Source organism: Halichoeres trimaculatus, unplaced genomic scaffold, assembly GCF_033239565.1.
Source record: "Halichoeres trimaculatus isolate MK-OKI-2021-1 unplaced genomic scaffold, fHalTri1.1 fHalTri1_scaffold_4, whole genome shotgun sequence".
Lineage (NCBI taxonomy): Eukaryota > Metazoa > Chordata > Actinopteri > Labriformes > Labridae > Halichoeres > Halichoeres trimaculatus.
This window is the reverse complement of record NW_027437182.1, coordinates 19,609,973-19,628,070: the sequence shown is the minus strand read 5'-3', so window position 1 is coordinate 19,628,070 and position 18,098 is coordinate 19,609,973. Positions and strand designations below refer to the sequence as shown.

The 18,098-nt window shown below is 41.3% G+C and overlaps 2 protein-coding genes across 2 annotated transcripts in view; one reads left to right on the top strand and one right to left on the bottom strand.

Annotated features, from left to right (window-relative positions):
- The window catches only part of LOC141788814 (protein sel-1 homolog 3), a 35,345-nt gene extending 21,047 nt beyond the window's left edge, over positions 1-14,298 (bottom strand). Inside the window, exons 1-8 of the mRNA XM_074667896.1 lie at positions 14,260-14,298; positions 10,388-10,919; positions 10,163-10,289; positions 4,953-5,074; positions 4,653-4,768; positions 4,331-4,380; positions 4,048-4,171; positions 3,803-3,941 (exon numbers count right to left, since the gene is read on the bottom strand). Of these exons, the coding sequence (XP_074523997.1) occupies positions 3,803-3,941; positions 4,048-4,171; positions 4,331-4,380; positions 4,653-4,768; positions 4,953-5,074; positions 10,163-10,289; positions 10,388-10,919; positions 14,260-14,298 (1,249 nt within the window). The remainder of the gene's footprint in view (positions 1-3,802; positions 3,942-4,047; positions 4,172-4,330; positions 4,381-4,652; positions 4,769-4,952; positions 5,075-10,162; positions 10,290-10,387; positions 10,920-14,259) is intronic.
- A 1,235-nt stretch (positions 14,299-15,533) lies between these two features.
- psmb11b (proteasome 20S subunit beta 11b) lies at positions 15,534-17,844 on the top strand. Its single transcript, XM_074667895.1, has 2 exons — positions 15,534-16,613; positions 17,821-17,844. The coding sequence occupies exons 1-2, from the start codon at positions 15,534-15,536 to the stop codon at positions 17,842-17,844; spliced, it is 1,104 nt and encodes a 367-aa protein (XP_074523996.1).
- Positions 17,845-18,098: the final 254 nt, after the last annotated feature.

The following is an 18,098-nucleotide window of genomic DNA, read 5'->3' as shown; positions in this document are numbered from 1 at the left end:
CCAATATGTATACATCAGAGCGTACCGTACTGCAAGTGTCACTGTCATATAGCTGGTAACTAAACTACTGTACAAACTTAAAATGTTTGCTTGTTGTCATGTTTTGAACAACAGCGCTATGTAACTGTTGATAAATACCTTACCTTGTCACGTTGAATTCAGTAAAAAGTCTTGAACAAAGACAGTTTGTTTCTATCCAATCTCCATCTAATTTCAAAAACGAACACATGCCTTGATAAAAGTCACGCCTTCACGACATTTTGCGTGAAACTCTGGGCCAAAAAGTGGTGTTGCAGTCCAGTTAAACAAATCCTCCTCACAGCATCTTCTAATCAGTAAAATGATCTTAGTTTGGTTGATCTGTTTGTATCTTAGGTAAGTTGTTGGATAATTTGTGGCAGTGTCTTGACATACATGACCGGGGATCTAAACCCCATAACTACCCGCCAACCATACATCGTCCTTTACATAATAAAACGCGTGTCTTTATGCCAAGCAGAATATTTGCTCTGCATTTTTTTTATTTCATTTTTTTTAGATTGACAGACACTAATACATGCGCCTCACACCTTTCTTGTTCCCACTGATGTCTCTCCTCTCTCTGTCTGCTGTTAGCACTCAGGAAGGAGGAGGTGATGTAGAGGAGCAGGAAGTGCAGAAACTGTCTCTGACACGTTCCTCGCAGCATGTGGTGAGGAGTATAGAGTGCCTTCTCCTTGCCTTACTTGTTAGACAAGTTGGTTCTTTTTTTAACATGTTCCAGGTGTTGTTCTTTTATTTGTTGTGTTAGTTAAGGCTGGAGGCTACCGGTTGTATCAGTTGTTATCAGTCCTCTTATAGTTTTTGGTTCTTGGTTTGGAGGGAGGTGCTGGGTTGCTTTGTTCATTTAAGCTATGGTCTGTATTTCCTTTTGTTTCTTAAGTTTGAACGTTTGGAAAGTTCATTTTGATAAAGTAAAACTGAGAGTTTAGATTTTTCAACTTGGGTGACATCCCTTTTCGCATATCAGCCTCCTCTTTGGAGCCGATTTCCTCTGTTTCAGGGAGGCTGTAACAGACATGGTGCCTCAGACAGACTCCATGGTGATCTAGTGTTTTCACCAAGCCCCTGATTGTCTCTTGAGTCACCCTCCAGCCTGCCTGTGTGCTCCTCAGATGCATCATCTTATGTCTCCAAAGCAGTCATGTTAGCTCAACTGATCCTGGAGAATCAGTGAAACGTCAGACCAGAACGTGCTTTCTGTCTGAAAAACTGCAAAGCCCCAAAGTGCCTGTGCAGAATCGACAGAGCAGTAAACAGCTGGGCATGTTTGCTTCCCTGAGAGGTCTAAATGAGAGCTTCCATCAGGACTCTGAGCAACCAGTGTCTCATTAAATCACAGAAAGGGAGGAAACTGCTTTCTTTATGCGAATGCACTTCTGTAGAAAAACATTTTTAAACAAAATTAACAGACAAAAATCATCCTTTTATAAATACAACAAAATAGACCAAAAATAAATCAAGTCCTCTTCATAAAGGAACTCAAATCTCAGGAGCTCTGCACCCAAAATTTTACAAAGCTGCTTTTTCACCCTCACAGCATGAGTCTTATCAAACAAGGGCAACGTGGGCTGGAGGAGATGAGTGTGGGGAGGTGAGACATGACATTAAAGCATGCTATAAAAACCATGGTGTGATGTTTACAACATGATGGAAGGTAAATGCAGTGCTGACACCCAATCTTTCTTGCCTGGTAATGTTTTTTCTTCATTATCTGATATTTTTATCATCCTTTTTACATGTTGCTCTTTAAAGAGAATATTGAGGAAGAATTGGTAGTATTGAGTGTAACTGTTAAAAACACTCTATTTTTTTTTTAACATCACATCATGTGATGTAGCAAAGGGGACTCAGAGCCCCTTACTCCACCTTTAGACAATGTGAATAACAGGTGGTAGTGAGTGAGATCAGGCATTTTGGTTTGTGTTTCTAGTGTTTCTTCCAGTGTACTATTTAATTTGGCCATTCATTATGACGGTTGAATACTGAGTTTAAGATGAATGCAGAAATACTAGCTTAACAGGACTCCGTCCAGTCCAAAAAGGTGGACTTGATGGAGCTAGAAAGTGCTTGGATTCCTTTTGTGCAGGTGATGAGGCGGGACTTTATTTCTGCATTGATCACAAAAAACACAGTTGTCCATGGTGCCCAGTTTCTGCAAGAAGATTCTGTGCCTGGTTATATGATCGGGTCTATTTTATACAGTCTCTGGGTGGAGTTCTTAATGGGGATACTGGAGCCAGGACCTAGTTAAGCTCGCATTGGCTCTCAGTAGTGATGTGTCGGTCGTGAAAGAGGCGGCTCTTCAAAATGAACGACAGGAGCCGGCTCATGATTTGGAGCCAATTCTGTTTTTTTTTTTTTCCAAAAGAATGAAAGAATAAGATAAACAATAAGCTAGAGTAATAAAATAAATAAAGACCTTAATTAAAAGTAAATCATTTTGCATCGTTTGCGGTAATAAAGGTAATAATGTAACTTGGGAGCTGAAAGAGCTGAATTCCCCTCACTACTCTGCGCTGAGCAGATGGGGAGGGGCAGCAGTTACACACAGACAGGTAAACAGGAGGGAGGGGGTCAGAGAGACAAGAGCGATGGAGACAACACAAATGCACTGTAAGGTACAGTCTGCAAGATTAAAATCTCTTATTCAACCTCTGATTCTGTGTTGTTTCACTTAGATTGTTTAGCAGAAAAAAGTTAAATTGTAAATAGTAACACATTTGTTTTTGCATTTTATAATTATTTATTTTAGCACTCTGCAGCATGAGTAAATAAAGGCAGCATATATAAATAAAAAATAAATAATAATTTTTACATCAATAATTAATTTTGCATACAATTTTACATTATTGTTTGTAATAAATTAATTTAAGCAATAAAAAAAAAAAATTGAAGAGCCGGCTCTTTTGAGTGAGCTGAGCCAAAGGAGCCGGCTCTCTAAAAAGAGCTGGAATTCCCATCACTAGTTTTTAGATATGAACAAGGTTCAGGTTCATTTGTGGGAGGTTCAGCCTGAGATTCAGCCCAAGCTGAGCACCGTAGCTAAGTCTTGGTTTTCTGACTCAAGATCAGTGGATAGACCTCTCTGTCTTTCTCTCTATGGGCTTTATCATGAAGGCTCAAAGCGTGTTGTTTGATGATCAGCACTTACACGTACTACTTATTTTTTAAGTCAATGTATCTGATTAAAAACTTTATATATGTTGATGTGAACGCAGCATTAAGCTACATATTACTAGCTAACAGCGCTAAATCACTGGGACACCTGCTCCGTTCTCTGGTTCTCATCACACCACAACTCCACTGCTCTCCTACGGCCGTAATTCCTCCTAATCCTGCCCTATTCCCAGTCTCCATCTTACCCAACGGGTCCATAATTATTACCCTAAGGGTCCATTGGATGTATAGGAATACTGATTTTCTTCCTCTTCATTGACAGGAGGGACAGTCTGATCTATATTGATTATTGTTAAACAGAGGGAGAAGCAGCAGGACTCTCCTCTGTCACATTCAAATCCCAGTTTAAAAGTAAGTACTGTAAAAACAAACGTACTAAACTGTCTCCAGGAGCCCCTGTGGTTTATTAATTTTAGAATTTCTTTGAAAATATTGTTTTCAAGCTATTTTCCAATCAATCCCTTAACTGTTGTCTTTAATCTGAAATATGTTGTTTTTTGCAAACACAAGGTTAGAAACTCGAGAAGGTCCGAGCGAGTTTTGTGCATGTGTAAATACACCCTCATGACTTTGAAGATCTCACCTTTCTTAATCGATGGTTTAGGTCGACTCTTAGTTATTTCGCGAAGGTAGGCTTTAGTGAATTCTTTCACTTCCTGACACTCCTGATGAGTCTTGTCCAGTTCCTTTAACAATGATATGGGTTGAAGTTGATTTTCCACCTGAGGTAAAGGTTTAAACGTGTGTGTTAAAACACTGCATGTAACCGTCACACAAAACAAAGCAGTAGAAAATGTCAGATCTGGTTAGAAAACAGACTCCTCTTACCACTTTAGTCCCAAAGCGATAGTATCTGACAGGCCCAATGTAGCCGTGGAGGCCTTGCATGTACCTCCCTCCTCCAATCACAAAGTATCCATCAGTGTCATTGAAAAGGACTCCCGCCTTAAACCTAAGAGAGATGTAAAAGCAGCTCTCATTATCACTGTGGATGTCCCTGTTTTAGTGCAGTGACCACACTAATGGGAGCTTTGTGAGGGCAGCACTTATGTTTGCTTTTAGATGAGGAAAAAAAAAGTCTGTTAAAAAAAAAAATCTTAATGCGTCTTACTCATAATGGACGTTGTGTCGGTTTAAATCCCATCTAGCGTTCAGCAGCACCTGAAAGTCAGACGAAATAAAGCATGAGATCATGACACAGTGGAAAATAAAAAACTCTCTCAGCTGTGAACTCTTCCAAATTGCAGAAAAACACAGCAATCACCCAGAGTTTCCCAGCTGGAAGCCATCTTAAAGCTGCTCAAACACTGCAAAGAAGGACACCAAGCTAGTCAGGGAGGAGATGAGGACTTGAGGGTGAAGCCCAGAGCACTTTCTTTTTTAATGCCTGTTCCTTATCCCACCTCCCAGATACACATGCTGAAGTTTTATACCTTTGAGTCCTCAATGTAACAGTCTAATCTAATCCACTTCCTCAGAGGCATCGCCATGACGGCTCGGAAAGCGTCATCTTCTCCGGTTGTCATGCGGGCCTGAATCATAACGTCCCCTACACGGGAGATACGACAGTCATATATTTCACTGCAGGAGATCCAGAGCTCTTTATTAATACATACGACAGTCTGTTCCACAGCCTCGCAAAAACACACATCATTACTCACAATCATCCCATGATACCTCAATCCAATCCCCTTAGCTCATATCAGGTGTATCCACAAGCTGCTGTGACCCACCTGTGTCTGTGAGCAGCATCAAAACGGAGGCGAATGAATCCCTCTCATCGACGTGATGGATGATCCCACAGAGCTTTGTGTGACACCATTTCAACAGGTAGATCCACACCGATAAGGTGACACTAAAAGCAAGCAGAGACATGATTCGACAAATCATTTCTCCTTCCGCCGAAGCGTGAGGTTATATTTTAAACGCAGCGCTATCTGCTAAAACGCCTGACCTCTGTCTTTCAGTGACCGTAAATAAAAGCTCATGTTCTCTGCTGAAGAGGCGTCATGATGCTCGTGGAGTCATTCATAATAAAAGTGAAGTAAAGTGCAGTTTGTTAGAGCAGCTGAGAGGAAACAATCACTGACCTGTGGCCCATCAATCTGCTGATATCAACACAAACCACCTGTGTTATATACTGTAGCAGCTTCCTCCAGCTGAGAAACAGCCAGATTTAGGAACAGAAAGGAGAGGAAGAGATTCATCATCTACTCTCAACTCGCTTAGTTTGATAAATCTCTTTAGAGGACCTTAATAAATCCTCAACACTGGAAAAATCCAGCCCAAAATCAAAAGGAAAAAAGCTGTAAAATGAGGAAAACTCTTCTTCAGACAAAAATATTTGGCTTACTGAATGAGAAAACATCGCTTTAAGCTATTTTTTACGACAAATTGAAATATTCAGTGTGAAATCGTCTGCCGATGTTGTGAAAGCAGAGTCGCCAGACAAGCCCATCTATCTGACACAAAAACAAAAATTCATAATTATTTTTTCAGTCTGAAGGAAAATGTGCTTAAAGAGGAGTTCTAATGCTTTCACAGAGATTTTCAAACTGCTGTGTTTATATGTTGGAGAAATCCTTGAGTCTCTTTGCAAACTGAGCAAAACCGCCTATTCTAAAAAAAGGAAAAAAGAAAAAAAAAAGGACTAGATCTTCAGGAGACTTGCTGAAATTATGATGTCATCACATTAAGGATCTCCTAACTTATTTGTGACTGGGGATGGGTATTGAAAATGGGTTCCTGTTAAAAATCAATATGAAACGTTACAATCCATCAGCATTGTTAACCTTTGTGGTTAACGATTCCCTTATTGATTCTTTACATAATGCCAGAGCAGCCGAATCTTACGTCAACTAGTTAGCCCAGATATCTTAGCTTAGCAGTTAGGTAACAGTTTCCCAAGATTTCTGCTTGAAGTTTTACTTAAGAACGGAACACAAAAACAAATGTACATTACTTTACATTAATGCATTTAACATGTTACATACTCCTAATGGTTTAAAAAACTTGTAGAAAATAGCGCTAGCTTGGTTTAAATGTATTAAGGAAATTGTATTGATATGCTAGTTGTTAGCATCAGGGATGGGTACCTTTCATATTTGAAACGATACAGTGCTGATGCCCGGTACTTGGCACTCGGTACCGGTAATCAACGGTACCAATTTTCAGTACTTTTTTTGTTTCAATTTGTTAACACTAAAATATATATATTTTAAACTCAACATATTTATTCTTCAGTATGTAACCTCTCAATGCTGTGTTCATGTCCAGAATGGACAATCGTCTACTCTTCCACTCCCTCACAGCCACAAGGATACATTTAGGTACCTAAACATAGTATTTTTTGATTTTATATGAATTGGCACTCGGTACTTTTGACAGAATTTGGTCGGTACCTATAAAAGTACCTATTTCGGTACCCATCCCTAGTTAGCATACATTGGTATAACTACGGTTTTACAACAGAATTTCAATTTTTCATCACAGAAACATATTGCAGTTACTCTTTGTAAACAATACTGAAAACTCTAAATGTCAAAATACTTTCAGGTATGATAGAAGAAAAGGTGCAGGCTCATGGCTGACTTCAGCGTAACTACGGCAAGCTCAATGTTCTACACTCAAAGCATTGCTATAACTACATCGAGACACTAGATGGCCTACTTCAGCCAATGACATATAACAAAACAGTACACCCTCAAGTGCCAAGAGATTTTTACTTATTTTTTTTATTCACATCCAGAAATATCCAGATCCACTGACATTTGATATTTATTCACTGATGAACTCAATAACTTGCTGTTGACACAGAAAACTTGACAAGCTACTTTTAGTACAGAGAAACTTCGAAGGGGGAATTGATAAGGGCATTAATAAATAATAAGATCGATAAGCAGAATCAATAAGGACATTGGTAGTCTCATCAATTGCCCTCACAGGCCCTCAGAGAGCTGGCCAATTAGATCCAAGGGGGTTTGTGGAGCACAGAGCCTTAAAGGGACCGAAGCTCAAACTAAGAGTTTTATAAAACACCACATAAAAATAGAAACTGTAAATCAGCTACAACAGGGGCAGGGATTATTAAGCCTGGGTCTTTATGGTCCTGTTTGAATTTCCTGAAACCTCTTCAGTATCAATTCTTTGCATTTTGCGGCATTGCTCTGTGAAAGATGCTACACCAAGTGTACGTTTCTCGAAAGGATGACGTCACTGATCTTACGTCCAAGTTCACATGGTTTACAATGGGGGGATTGACGCAGAAGCTGCCTGAAATTCTGACTTTGAGAAAGTAGTTCAGTTGTTATCAGAGGTGATCGGAGGGCTTTTTAAACCTGGTGATTTCAATTTTAGATGAAGAACTTCCAAGTAAGATGAAACGATATCTCATCTGATGAAAACAGGGATAAACTGACTAAATTAGAAAAAAAAAAACTGCATCTTAAACACCGCCTTTTTGATGTGACAGCGTTAACAAACAGTCCAAAAAGCTGCTGCAGGGCCCCTGACTCACATGTCTCTTTCCTCACTTTGAATTTCAGGACTACTTTTAAAATTCTGGTCTGATGGAATCATATCCCTCCTGTAATCCAACACCATGGCACAGGATCTAAGGTCCTTCACCATATCTACCTCAGTAACAGACTCTCAATCAACTGGCAACCTCCAGGGTTTAAAGCGGACGTTTCGAGTAGATAAACTGAAATGAATAAATAATAAGAGTCTTCCTTCCTAACATATCAGAGTTTGACACGTCTCTAAACCTGTACCAGCTTTTTTAGTCTGATTAGCAGCTTCGGCAAGCTGTGACAAGTAGAACCTCATTCTGTGTCAACAGTTTCAAAACCTCTGATCTCAGCAGGCAAAATGTCCAATTTCACCAAACCTACACCTGAAATAACAGTTTTGTTTCAAACAATGTAAAGCCTATATTTAGTAATATACCTGGAAAAAAATGTATTGTTCTATTAAAGAAATAAGATCTTTTTGAACTTGATGCCAACAGCATGTTTCAGTAAAGTTGGACAGAAAAAAAAATAAAACAAATAGAGTGGCATCCTTTGCCAAGTCACATGGCTGGGTATAAAACAGACAGAAATTTCCCCTACAGCAGTGATTTTGTGCAGCAGAAGCCCAGGGCGCACGCACCAAACACCCCCTCCCTGCTCCTCTGCCAGTTTCCTCTGCACTCAGACGGGGCCAATTTTTATTTGACCAAAAACACAAATAAATGGACTTCCACTGAAAAAATCTGATATTGGTCTGCATTCACGCTTTATTTAGAGAATTTTTCAGTGCGTTACTTTCACACAAAAACACCGCTAAATAAGGCTCTAGTTCTCATCGTGTCTCTTCATCCTGGCAGACTACCTGCGTTAATATCTGGTATGCCGCGCGCGCGGACTGATACACTAAGCAGCAAGCAGCTCGTAGCCAGCTGTGGCTCTGTAGCGGAGGTAGCGCCATTTTACCACACGATGAGAACTAGAGCCTTATTTAGCGGTGTTTTTGTGTGAAAGTAACGCTCTGAAAATTCTCTAAATAAAGCGTGAATGCAGACCGATATCAGATTTTTTCGGAGGGAGTCTGTTTATTTATGTTTTTGGTCAAATAAAAATTGGCCCCGTCTGAGTGCAGAGGAAACCGGCGGGGGGGGGGGGGGGGGGGGGGGGGGGGGGGGTTTGGTGGGTGCACTCTGGGCTTCTGCTGCAAAAAAACACTGCTGTAGGGGAAATTTCTGCCCTAAACCTTGTGATAGTACCCAATTTGTTCCATCCCTGAGTATCACTTTAAAGGTAGAGGCTGCAGGATTTTCCAAAAAATAAAATGTCAACGTTTACAGGAATAATCCTGCTTAATTATCACTTCTGGGCCTCTACACATGTGTGTTAGTGTCTGTGTCTGCTTCAAACCCTCTCCCCTGCCTTTTTGTTGATGTTTCAGTTGTGGGACATTTCTGGGTGGAGAGTGGGTATGGTTGTATCAGCCAATCACAGTGCGCCCAGTGTGCAAGTGGCACTGCATGTTGATTAGCGAGTGGAAGAAGCTGTCCTGAGAGGCTACAATAGAGGACGAAGCACAGAGGAAGATAAACACAACCAAAGTGAAATGAAACTCTAAACAGATAAAGCCTCATAAGAATTCAACCTGGGAGATAAATATGCTAACTTTGTTTCTGCAAGTGTTTTTCACCAGCTCACTGCTTACGACCAAAAATGAAAAAGGACGCAACGCAAAAGTGTTTAACATTTTGTTTGTCTTTAAATCAGCTGTCCACATACTGGATGACCTCTGTGGGTCTTCAAAGTTGGCTATCATGGACCTTTTGTCTCCATAAGACCTTTCTCCTGTTTCTGAACGCAAGTTTTGAAGCCTGATGATTTCAATTGCTTTGTTGGAGAGCCTTCCTGCATACAGCTATAACACAGCCACCTTTCCATCCACTCTCTGTGTCCTTGTGTATGCACGTTTTAGGCTAACTTTTAGTCTCTAGTGAGCATTCAAGCAACTGCATGTTTTTGCATTTCAGCATTTTATTCATTTTTCAACACTGGAGCTTACTGCTTCATCTTTAGCTGTCTTTCAGACAAATGCTCAAGTGGGGTCTGACATTTTCTGTTTCAAGCTTTGTGTCCCTTGTCTGTTCCCTTACATATTTAATTCACAGTTTTGTCTTTGTTGTATGCCTTTGATTCTGTTGGATTTTCTTTATACCACTTTATGACAGTGAAAGGTGAGAAATGAGTAAACTTTGCTTTCTTACTTCAGATGCGATTTGTTGTGGCTGACAGGATTTATTGCTGAGCTTTAATGTCCAGTAATTCAGCTGCTCTTAAATATTTGACACATTTGGACACCATCCTCCTGTGTAGTTTAACTTCATACTGAAGAAGAAGCAGCTAAAATAAGCTGAATGAGAAATGAGTGTGTGAAGTCCAACCTGGGCTTTGTCACAGCGTGACGCCGCTTTCTCTCCAGGGATCTGTCGATGAAAGGATGGAACCTGCGGATGACTCCAAAGTGCTCACCGGTGCTCGCCAGGGGGAACGTTAGCATATCGATGATGTCTGTGCAAACAAGACAACAGCCAGGGATAAAAAAAAAAAAATGTCTGTCAAATGAGATGAAACTTTGATAACAAGGAAAAAGTGATTAATGTTCAGACCTGACTCATGTTGACACTGATGGATTCTGTTTCTGCTTATCTGCCACATCTGGTGAGCCGACCATGAAGGACACCCAGTGGGAGGCTTGGCCGGTCGCTCTGAGAGCGGCGTTGTCTTCAGCATTTTGTAAACCCTCAACACAGCGCCCTGGTATGTTCCAGTTGTACTGTCATTAAGATGGTCCAACCAAGCGCGAACAGTCACATTCTGCGTGTCTAAAACTCGCCTGTTGAAAAAGTCCTGTTGATATAAAATGGACGGAGGCAGCGTGAGTAGCACCCGGTGGATCCTGTAGACTCGGGGTGCACTGCTGATCCATTTCTTCCTCAAAACGACTGAATCTGTCTTCCTTAATGTGGACACCACCACCTCCACTGTGAGCTGACATGGCCTGGAGCACTGATAGCGCACACGGACCACTGAGCCATCCACCACTCCGTCAGGAGCTGAGTGAAACTCTATGAAATTGTCGGGCTGGCTCTCAGCAGGCTGGGCTGAAGGGGTGGAAATGGTTTGTGACAAACAGTGTCCCTGGGTGAGGAGAGAGATAAGGAAAGAAATAAAGTGAAAGTGTAGAAAAACGCTGTAATGTGGTCGTTTTTTGGACAGGAGTGGACAGAAAACATGGACGTGCTGTGAGGGGATGTTTACAGGAGGTACTGCCTTACCTAAACATTCATTTACTGATTTATTTTTACGCCTGAAGCAAAAAATAAAAAGTTATAAACATAACATATCATTATCTTGCATCTTTCAGGAACCATCTCATCCACCTTGTGGTTTCCCATTGATAAGCTCAGAGAAAAAGCTGTTTGATGCTCCACAGACGAGATGAAAAAGCCAGCCAGAGGTACAACTGACAAACTAATGAGTCAGTAAACATGCTAGAAGTCTCTGGAAACAGAGACTAGAAAGTATGTCCTCTGGTCAATCAGCCTTCAGTGGTCTAACACAGACATACAGCATGTGTATCAGGAAACTGTATATGCTTTATGGTTTGTATGCATAGACAAGCAGAGCAGAGAGCCCTGTGACTGTTATTTACAGTACTCCCTGTCTGCGAAGCAGAGCAGAGCATCACAGTTGTGCAGACTTTGATGTCTATTTACAGACTCAGAATACAGAATCCAGTTTGGTCGCGTGTTGTCAACCAGCGTTTCAGCAGGAAGGAAACAATCCACATGGAGAGCGAGGAGGCGGAACCTAATCCACCATAATGTAATCTCAGAACCCATCAGCAGTGATCCCTGGACGATCCAGCTTTACTTACTGTCTATAAATAGGTATATGCATACAAGTGCACCTGATAATCCCCTCTGAGATGTTGTTTCTCAACACCATCTCTGTTATTGTTTCTGCAATTGCTGGACGGGCTGCAAACAAAGGAAACACATAGAAATGGAAGTGCACCGGAAACCCTTAAAGGGATAGTTCAGTTTATTTGAAGTGGGGTTGTATGAGCTCTATGTGACCACTAAGGACATTAGATACAGTAGAAAGTTGTCTCCTCTCCCTCAATAAGACACAAACTGTAATCGATGGTGACGAGGAAATAGACGCTAACAGGGGGAGACCGTACCAAATTCAAAGGCTATTTTCTCTGCCTACAAGAACTAAAATCAAAAAGTAATACCACAGTTTAAGAGTGCGCTACATAAAATATTTTTGAAGTGCATTAAGTCGTCAGAAATATAAACATTTATCCGGACCTAACTAACTGGTCATGTGTCCTTCCGCGCAACGCTAGTGTGCTCCGTCCCCCCTCCTCCTTTCAGCTGTGGGGAATGTAAACAAGCTATGCTTCGAGCCCAAGTTGTAGCCTCGTGTAAGTTTGATCAAGTATCGTAATTCTTTTGTTTGTACTCTAAGGATTGTGAGGCAGCGTAGGAAATTCAAAATGAGTGACTATGACAGCGACGATGAAGTTCCATTCACTTTGGAACCAAAAGGATACCTGTATGAACTGGCGGAAAGACACATGACCAGTTAGTTTGGTCCGGATAAATGTTTATATTTCCGAAGACTTAATGCACTTAAAAAATATTTTATGTAGCGTACTCTTAAACTGTGGTATTACTTTTTGATTTTAGTTCTTGTAGGCAGAGAAAATAGCCTTTGAATTTGGTATGGTCTTTCCCTGTTAGCGCCTATTTCCTCGTCACCAGCGATTACAGTCTGTGTCTTACTGAGGGAGAGGAGACAACTTTCTACTGCATCTAATGTCCTTAGTGGTCACAGAGCTCATACAACCCCACTTCAAAAAAACTGAACTTTCCCTTTTAAAAGTAGTCCGTGACCTCAAGAGTTGACAAAGTCTTCAGATGATAGCAGGTGGTTTTCTAAATTGAGCAGACATGTTTGCACAGGAAGAGTTCATTAAGATGTTAGATTATCTGACATTTGTTCAAGAAAAAAGATTTCCTTTTTTCTTTTTTAAAAGTTATTTTTGGGGCTTGTCATGCTTTTTATTAGATAGGGAAGGACAGTAGATTGAGCTGGAAACATGGCAAGTGTAATGACATGCAGGAAAGAGGCCAGTGGCTGGATTTGAATCTGGACCACCGGTAATGATTTGGTCTTTGGTTTATGATTGGTCTATTTTAAGGTTTAGATTTTCTTGTGTGTCTGTGTTGTTGTTGTGTGTTGTAGGTCTTTGCCTTAAGTGTTTTCTTGTGTAAGTGTTGTTTTCTTAAAGTATATTTAGATTTTCTGTCTGGTTTTTGGATTCTTAAATTAAAAAAAAAGTTTTTGAGTCCAATCTGCACCTGGGTCCTCCTCCACTCATGATTCCCACCACTGCTGATGACACCACCCGCTTGGCTGTTCACATTATATTTTTGAATGTGGTCTGTCTGCAGACTGTGATGTGAACAGCTCACGCTCCTTAAGTGACCCACTCGCTCAGTTGAACATTTATGACGTCCGACACAGAGCAATGTTTTCGGAGACAAACAGGCCCTTTCTTGTGTGGTTACAATTTTGAGGCTTAATTTGTTGCCAGTATGATACCCGCCTGTTTCTCTCCCAGCTTTCCAAAACAAGGAACGTGAATGTGTACTTTAGTTTCACTTTCTCTTCTCTCTGCCCTCCTCCCCTGCTCAGCTGTGAGTGTTGCTGCTCAGTCAAGGCACTCTGACCACTAATTCTGTCTCTATCCATCCCCTGGCTCCATCACCACTTTCTTCCATGTTTGTGTTCATTGAGTGTGACTCCTGCCTCTGTTTTTTTTTTTCTTTCTTTCTTTTTTTTTTTTTTTGGACACAGACCTGTCTCGTGCCTTCCCGGTATAACCTCAAAGTCGCATTAAATGCGACCTGTCTGTTCAGTATATTAAAAAAAAAAAAAAAAAATGATATGTATCCAGTTCAGTACCACATTTGAAAGCAACCTGGATATGATTCGACAATGTCAGATTAAATGTGACTTGAGGTGTTCAGACTGTCAGAAACAAAGCAGATATGAGTCAGATCACTTTTAACTGCAGTATGAATACAGCCTCGGTTACCTTGGTTACCTTGGGGATCTTGTGTCATCAAAGGAATGTAAAAAAAGATCGAACAATTTCAATTTGTATGGTTTTATATCAAATTTAACCCCTAGTTTTGTTTACATTTTACAATAATGGACAAAAATGCAGTAAAAATAGTTTTTGGTTTTAAGGCCTGTCATGACCTCCTCTTCATTAGTGTTTTGTGACCCCCAGCATTGGGAACCATTGCTCTAGATTTCACATTGGTATCTGTTAGGCTCTGGAGAAACCTCAAAGAAAGTGACCTTAGACAAATGCCCTCTGCTCTATAATCAAGATTTTAATGTTTCAATTGAGGAGGGTTTTTAAAAATGAAAAATAACAGTATTGTTTTGCAGATACCTGTCCTTGAGCTGGCTTTATGACCTTTCCACAGGACATGTAGGTGTCAAGAGTCCTTGATGGGCTAATTATAAGGTTGTGTTGGCAATCATCATGTAACACCAAGGGGTTAGCCAAATGTTTTTCTTTAAGGCTTTTAAAGTCATGTTATCACACAAGTTATCACCTTACAAGAATTAAAAAAGAAGCATTCATTTTTTGTGGCAGCATCATAAACCATAAAGTCATTTTCACCTTGAGAAATGTGTCGAAAAGTTTTCTCTTAGCTCTGCCTGCCAACTCATCATCACTGAAACCTGCAACAACTTAATTCTTCTGACGTTATGTGGTGTTAAGAAAGCCTCAGACTCATCAGTGACACTCAGTGAAGAGTTCAAGTCTGCTTACATATAACAAAACAATTACACGGTATATTTGTAATGATATCATCTCCTCTGAGGGGTAAAGTCTGTCTTTTGAGCAGCTTGATGCTCTGCAGTGTTCTCCTCTAATTATTCTGCTGAGCACACATTGTACAATGAGCTGTCAGAGTGAAACATGAAAGAGAGTTTCTTACCGACGTGATAGCTGCGGAGAGGAAACATCCCAGAAAGATGAAGTTTAACACTTTCATTTTGAGGTTGTTGCAGAGTTTAATGCACAAAGTCAAAGTGTCACATTACTTCTCATGATGAGTCCATTCTGGATGAAGTCAGCTGCGTTTCATGTGTTGACACGCGGCAGTTCACTTCCTAAACAAGGGCAGCAGTGTGCTCACACCCTATGCGATGCAGAACAACCTGATATTCTGGTGTTACAAGTTCAGCCATGAGCTGCCTCTAAAGGCCAACTTTCCCTAAAGACACAAGATTGATTCTGTGTCTGTGTAAACACAGCTTTTGACTAATTTTAGTCTTTTTTTTTTAACAGTCTTGCATCAAAGCTCAGTCTATCTTAATTTGATGTTCTCGTGCCAAGGCCTTAGCATCGACCAGCGTCCTCTTTGGCCTCCACCCACGCAGGACTTTGAAGAAATCTGATCTGAAAAACAACCTGATACTGAAGCCAACTCTAATTACCCATGAGCTTCTGACTGTGTTTGCTTCAAAGTCAAGGGAATCAGGCACCAGTTACTGCTGCTGACGGGTTGTTTCGGATGACCGCACATAGAGGGACGCCATATTGTGGTGTGAATATAAAGAGAAGCAACTGCTGAAATGGACAATTTACAAGTTAACGTCCAACTTTGGGTGCCACTCTTTTTCACAGGACTTGATCAGTGGTTGTCTTATTCAATGGCTTTACAGGATTTGTGCAGTTTTCAGGTCAGCTTTCTCGGCAGCATCACCACAAAATATTCTTCAGCCTCAGACTCGAACTTTGCGAGGGATTCGCCGGTTTGCAAAGAAACAAGTCTGTTTAAATTTTACATACCAGTTCCGGAGTATCTAGAAGAAAGTCCCATTCAGTTTGGGCAAATCAGAACCACCCAGAACTCCATCCTCTCTCATGAAGCCGTCTCATCTTCCCTCTCTTTACCGCCAAGCCTCCCGCTGGCCTCCTCTCAGCCAGTCCCTCTGCCCTTCCCGATGTCTCATGGCACCACAACCCTCGCTTTCAAGTTTCAAGGCGGCGTTCTGGCTGCAGCAGACACTCGTTCCAGTTGCTCCGGGCTTGTTGCGTGCCCAGCTGCCCAGAAGATCCTGCCCATTCACAGCCACTTGGTGGGGACCACTTCAGGTACTTCAGCAGACTGCGCTCTTTGGAAGCGGATTCTGGCTCGAGAATTGCGGCTCTACCAGCTTCGCCACGGTCGACGGCTTTCCACCAGAGGAGCTGCCAAATTGCTTTCTCACATGCTTCACCCATTCAAGGGGACTGAGCTATGTGTGGCGGCCACACTGTGTGGGTGGGACGGGGGAGAGGAAGATGGAGGCCATGACCATGAAGGTGATAAGTCTGGTTTTGAAGAGGAGTGTGACCTTGGGGAGTCTGGGGACACAAGTCCCAAAAAGGCAAATGCAAAAACCCAAAGCAGCTCTTCAACAGTGAGCCTCTCCGGCCCCAGTGTGGTGTATGTGTGCAGCGATGGTACTCGTCTGCATGGATCCCTCTTCTCTGTAGGCTCAGGATCACCCTACGCTTACTCCATTTTGGACCAAGGGGTTTGTTGGGGGCTGTCGTTGGACGAGGCCACATCGATCGCCAGAGAGGCTGTGTTCAGAGCAACGCACCGGGACGCATACTCAGGAAACTGCGTCGACATCTATCACGTCTCTTCAAAAGGATGGACTCGCAGGAACAGGGAGGATTTAAAAGAGGAGTATTACAGAGAGAAGGCGAGACAAGAGAAGAAGAAGAGGCTGAGACAGGAAGTGACTGTGTCAGGGTAGAGACTTGAAACAAATAAAAAATGGCATGAGAAAAGAAAAGCAAACATCGGGGAGTATTTTGGAGAGACATGATGGCATCTCTGCAGCAGGTACTAAATTAATGAACAGGCGTTTGCATCCTCTCAGCTATTCCTCCGATGATTTGAGCATGCATATCGTCCCCGCTAATAAACAGCTGATGTTTTGTTTGCGCTGAAGATAAAATGTATACTCTAACAGCACTCTGCTGGCTGCCTTTTTGATGAAGCGGTTAAAACATAATGAATCATCTCAAGTAGGCTGTGTGAGATAATTATAACCTACTCCTGCAGGGGCCAGAATCACATAAACACAGAGCAAAGCGCTAAAAAGCTTTAATGGTCCAAAAACCTAAATGTCTGGAGTGTAAGGGCTTTAATGTGCCACTGTGTATAAGGGAGCTCATTTAGGTGGAGCAATAAACAGTTAGGAGCTGAAAACTGATTTGTGTCTGCTGTCAGAAATCCTCTGAAGTTTCTTTGACGCTTCAATAAATTAATGAATTTGCTGAACCTGCCCGTTGGTTCTGTGCGAGCAGCCTGGTAGTAAATTAGGCACACGAGTAATTCTTTAAGTGACAAAGGCTGCAAATGATCTGAGAGCAGAAGGTACAGAGCTGTTTGTCCTCTTTCTGAGCTCAAATTTAATTTTCTACATTACAGTGGGGAAAGTTTCTGAGTACAAACAGCTGTTATATCACCTTCTTCACAGGCGACAGACTCTTAATTCAAAAACTGTCTTTTCACATCGGAGGTCAGAGGAGTTTCACATCTACCTCTAAATCAGACTGATAGTTTTAACGGCTCTAATTCCGACCCATGGAGACTGAGACAATGTTTCTAGCAGCTTCTATGGATGCTTTTGATATTTGTCTTTGTTTGCAATTCTCTGAATTACCTTGAATTTCTTCTCTGTGAAAATTAAAGTTTGCTGAGTCTGAGTCTTTTGTTGTAAGAATAATCACATCTTTCAGATTCTTTCAAGTTTTTATGTTTTGTTTATTTTCACAATGTTTTGTTCTGTATCAGAGCTGTCACAGTAACCCATACTTACAACAACTGTCTCAAAATATAACAAATATTGACATTATTTTAAAAAAGAGCATACATTTTTAACATGCAACTAACTGGTTCAAAGTAGTGGTAGTGGTTTGTTATCCTGTGAAACTAAGGACAGACAGAGAAGACACCTCTGAAGCTGTATTTGTCAGAAGAGCAGGAGGCCCTTCTTTGTGACATCAAATAACGTAATACTTCTACTTCTTCTCACACAAAGGAGCACAATAGCAAAATGCTCTAATGACAGAAAATCATGTCTGAGAAACATTTATTTAATGCATTTCAACCCAATCAACCCATGACCCACCTGTTCATATGGGGAGATGGGCTTCAACACCAATGATGTCACTCAATAACAGCAAGGTGTTGGTGTTGGCAGTTGACCACAGAC